Here is a 3379-nt window from a genome sequence, read left to right as displayed (position 1 = left end):
TCTGGCTAATAATTCTTCGGTTCAGCTCCAAGTCCTGGCTAAATGGAAATGTTTGGTCGAAAAAAAACAACACTATTTGTTCGTTATAAGGTTATTGATTTGCTAAACTTGCATAGTAATTTTTAAAAAGCTTTTCGAATTTACAGACAAAAATACAACTAAAGTAGCATGTCCAAGGGTCGCGAGAAACCACCAAACAAAATTTTGGTAAGTATTTGGGTCGCGTCAAAAAAAGGTTGGGAACCACTGCAATAGAGCACTGTAGAGCACATTAGTGCTCTATGGTGGTACGCGTGGCAGTGCAGAGCGTCCAGGTGGTACGGGATCGTAAAAAGGTTGGGAACCCCTGCTCTAACACCACTGGTACTACAGGTTGAGAACCGCTGCTTTGGTGTAAATATGTTGCTATGTTTTAAAACAAGTCAAGCTCCCGAAAAAACCTCCAAAGTGGTGAAAGTATTTTGGCTTCAGTTTTTGTAAACCATGCAGTACTACGAATTATTGTGTCGACTGTAATTGTTTCGTCCCAACTTTGTTGTAGTGATTTGGGGGTATTGTTTTTAGGATGCTGAAAACCCCATGCAATGAGTCGAAACATTGGACGTGAAATTTAAGTCGCCATAGAAGAAACAAAATTATGACAATTTTGAAATAATTTATTTGTGTTTAGATAATATTCGTTTCATAATTGTAAGAAAATATCCTAAAACGCCGGGAAACCCCAACTGTTAGAACAAAAGGTCTTATCAGCCGCGCATCAAAGAAACTATAAACTGCCCACGTGTGAGTTACGCGAGGTCCTCATGTCAAAAAAAGGAAATCAGGCCATCGCTAAAGATATTGGAAATCACTACACAGAACACAAATAAACTTTGGTCGTCAGAAGTGTTTTGTGATCAGCACTATACAAGGACGCTGAACCTTAAGCATAGAAACGTCATGAAACAAATCATCGTCATCCGGTGGAAACTAAGGTACTGTGACGTAGACAATGATTGGACAGTGAGTGTATTAAAAATAGGTCCTAACCTAAAAACATTTCACCACTTGTGCATTTGTAGTCTGTTGTTAATCAAAGGTGGACGTAAGATTGATAGTTTGTCGTTAACATTTTAAAGAACATTTTGCAGTATCAAGATGGAAAAACTGTTGGTTTCGTTTGCTTTGTGTTTTATCTCTGTTGCAGGTATGTACATGCCTTTTAGATTTGCACTGTGCGCGCTAAAATCAATTTTATTGAAAACAATAATAATTTTTTTAAACCCAAGGCAAGTTTAATCCCAAATATAAAATTGCAAATGTTAAAGAAATAGTAAATTAATAATGTTTCAACGTGATATTCAAAACGTACGTTGTTTTCTTATTGATTATTGTTTAACCATGGTTGTACCAAAACGAAACTTAAAGTAGAGTCATTTTTGACCATCATATTATTTTTATGATATAGTTCTTATAGTTGCATAATTTATCGATTTCAGTGACTTCGGCGGAACTGGCACCACCCCCACCACCTGCACCACCAGCACCCCCAGTACCACCATCTCCTTACCATGATAACCGAATGGCTTCAGTTGGTAAGCGACAAACAAATAGCTGTAATACTAAAGACTTTGCAATTTTGGCAAATAAACCAGAAAATGACTAAATCACAAACTTTTAACCTGCTAAACACAGTTTCCCATTTTTGGTATGCAGGTTAATATTCGAGGTAAGAATAAGGGTATTTGGTTGCAATTATTATATACGGCTGTACAACAGTTGTAAAATAGGTGATATGACATACAAAGATGATTAAGCAAAGTAGGTGATTGCAAGACATTACGCGCCATTCGAAGTGACTAAACATTCCACAAACAACAACAACAGCAATACTGATCATATGACATCACATCACACATCAAAGGTGTAAACTGAAAATGTGGGGTCACAAATAATCCACTTATATTTTAAATAAATATATTTTGTGATTTCAGAACCCTGCGAAGACACTTCAAAGTAAGTGGCAATAGTGTTCAAATGTTTTGTGTGAAAAGTTAGTCATTACAAAAAAATCGGTGGCTGCTAAAAATCTAATCTACTTGAAGATCCATAAAATTGCAGAAATATCCTATCTTTTCTGGGCCCCGAAAAATTGTTGTTTAAAAATGATTGCCAACAGCCTAATTAAAAATTAACCGTATTTTTATCCGCGTTTAGATTCTGCCCCTACTTTTCCATGAGCGGCTATTGTAGCAATCAAGCATTTGAGGCTTACATGAAGATAATGTGCAAAAAAACATGCGGAAAGTGCGGCGTTTGTGAGGATGTCAGTGCCAGGTAACCCTCTACGATTTTTTGTACGGTCATATAAGGCAGTACTATTTAAACTATATGAGCTAAAAAAGCAGCTAGATTAACATATGTTCGCATGTAAGTTGGCCGATTATTGAAGTGTTTAGGCCGAAGTTCAACCATTATCCACCAATTGTGCACTTCACTGTTTCGCGCTCTATTACGTTTTAACGTTGCGCAGCTATTTCCGGTTTGGTGATTGTTTTAGTGCTATTGTGTCGCTATGTTCACCAAGCGAAAAAAACATCTTAAGTTCAGATCATTTGCAAACACCTTGGCAACAGATAAACAAGTACCAATTTGGACAAAGTTTAAAACCAACTTTGTAAATTTATCAACATCAACACAAAACTTCCCTTTGTTTTTCAGGTGTGCAAATTTCGCAACTTTTTGCAACCTTGAGTCGATGAAAAAGCATTGCAAAGTTACTTGCGGCCTTTGCAACGTGGCACCCGAACCTGAAATCCCTATGCCACCTTACTTTTAGGCGGTTTATGTGAAATATTAATAAACTTGTAAATATAATTTTTAATGTTGATCTAGTTGTGTTTGTGACATGTAATAAACACTTGGTATACAATATGCAGCTGCATTCGTTTTATCCTTGTTTTTGCGCCAGTGTCTTTCTCGTGTTTACCCTTTGGTGTTATAAGAACGAGCTGACATTACCCTGATGAGGACCGTAAAGAACGTCGAAACGTCGGATGACTTGATAATATTTTCCGGATGAACAAAAAGTAAAGTTTATGAAATATGCCTGGCAACAATAAGGACATTTTATCAAAGACATTTGTTATTTATTTATCATTATGAATAAACAAAGTGTAGTCAAAGTTCAAAACTGTCAGTTTATAGGTCATGTATTGTTTACACAATCTAATGATCATTAACTTAATTACTAACAATCAAACAACTGGTTGCCGTTTCCGTACATCCGACAAACTCATCATGCGAATTTATAAACATGTTTACAAAGAAGCTTCAAAAACAGTAGTCTCAAACTTTGCTCAAGACCAAATAACTTAAATGTAGAGAAATCCGAGGGACA

The 3379-nt window shown here is 36.3% G+C and overlaps 1 protein-coding gene across 1 annotated transcript; it reads left to right on the top strand.

Annotated features, from left to right (window-relative positions):
- The first annotated feature begins 1072 nt into the window (after window positions 1-1072).
- On the top strand, window positions 1073-2913 carry LOC145202631 (uncharacterized). Its single transcript, XM_080075630.1, has 5 exons — window positions 1073-1186; window positions 1479-1574; window positions 1974-1995; window positions 2197-2316; window positions 2701-2913. The coding sequence occupies exons 1-5, from the start codon at window positions 1138-1140 to the stop codon at window positions 2816-2818; spliced, it is 405 nt and encodes a 134-aa protein (XP_079931756.1). The 5' UTR covers window positions 1073-1137; the 3' UTR covers window positions 2819-2913.
- The last annotated feature ends 466 nt before the right edge of the window (window positions 2914-3379 follow it).

The sequence above is a fragment of the Phallusia mammillata genome, chromosome 7 (genome assembly GCF_965637545.1).
Source record: "Phallusia mammillata chromosome 7, kaPhaMamm4.hap1.1, whole genome shotgun sequence".
Classification (NCBI taxonomy): Eukaryota; Metazoa; Chordata; class Ascidiacea; order Phlebobranchia; family Ascidiidae; genus Phallusia; species Phallusia mammillata.
The sequence above is the reverse complement of the archived record's forward strand: the minus strand, read 5'-3'. Positions and strand labels throughout refer to the sequence as shown.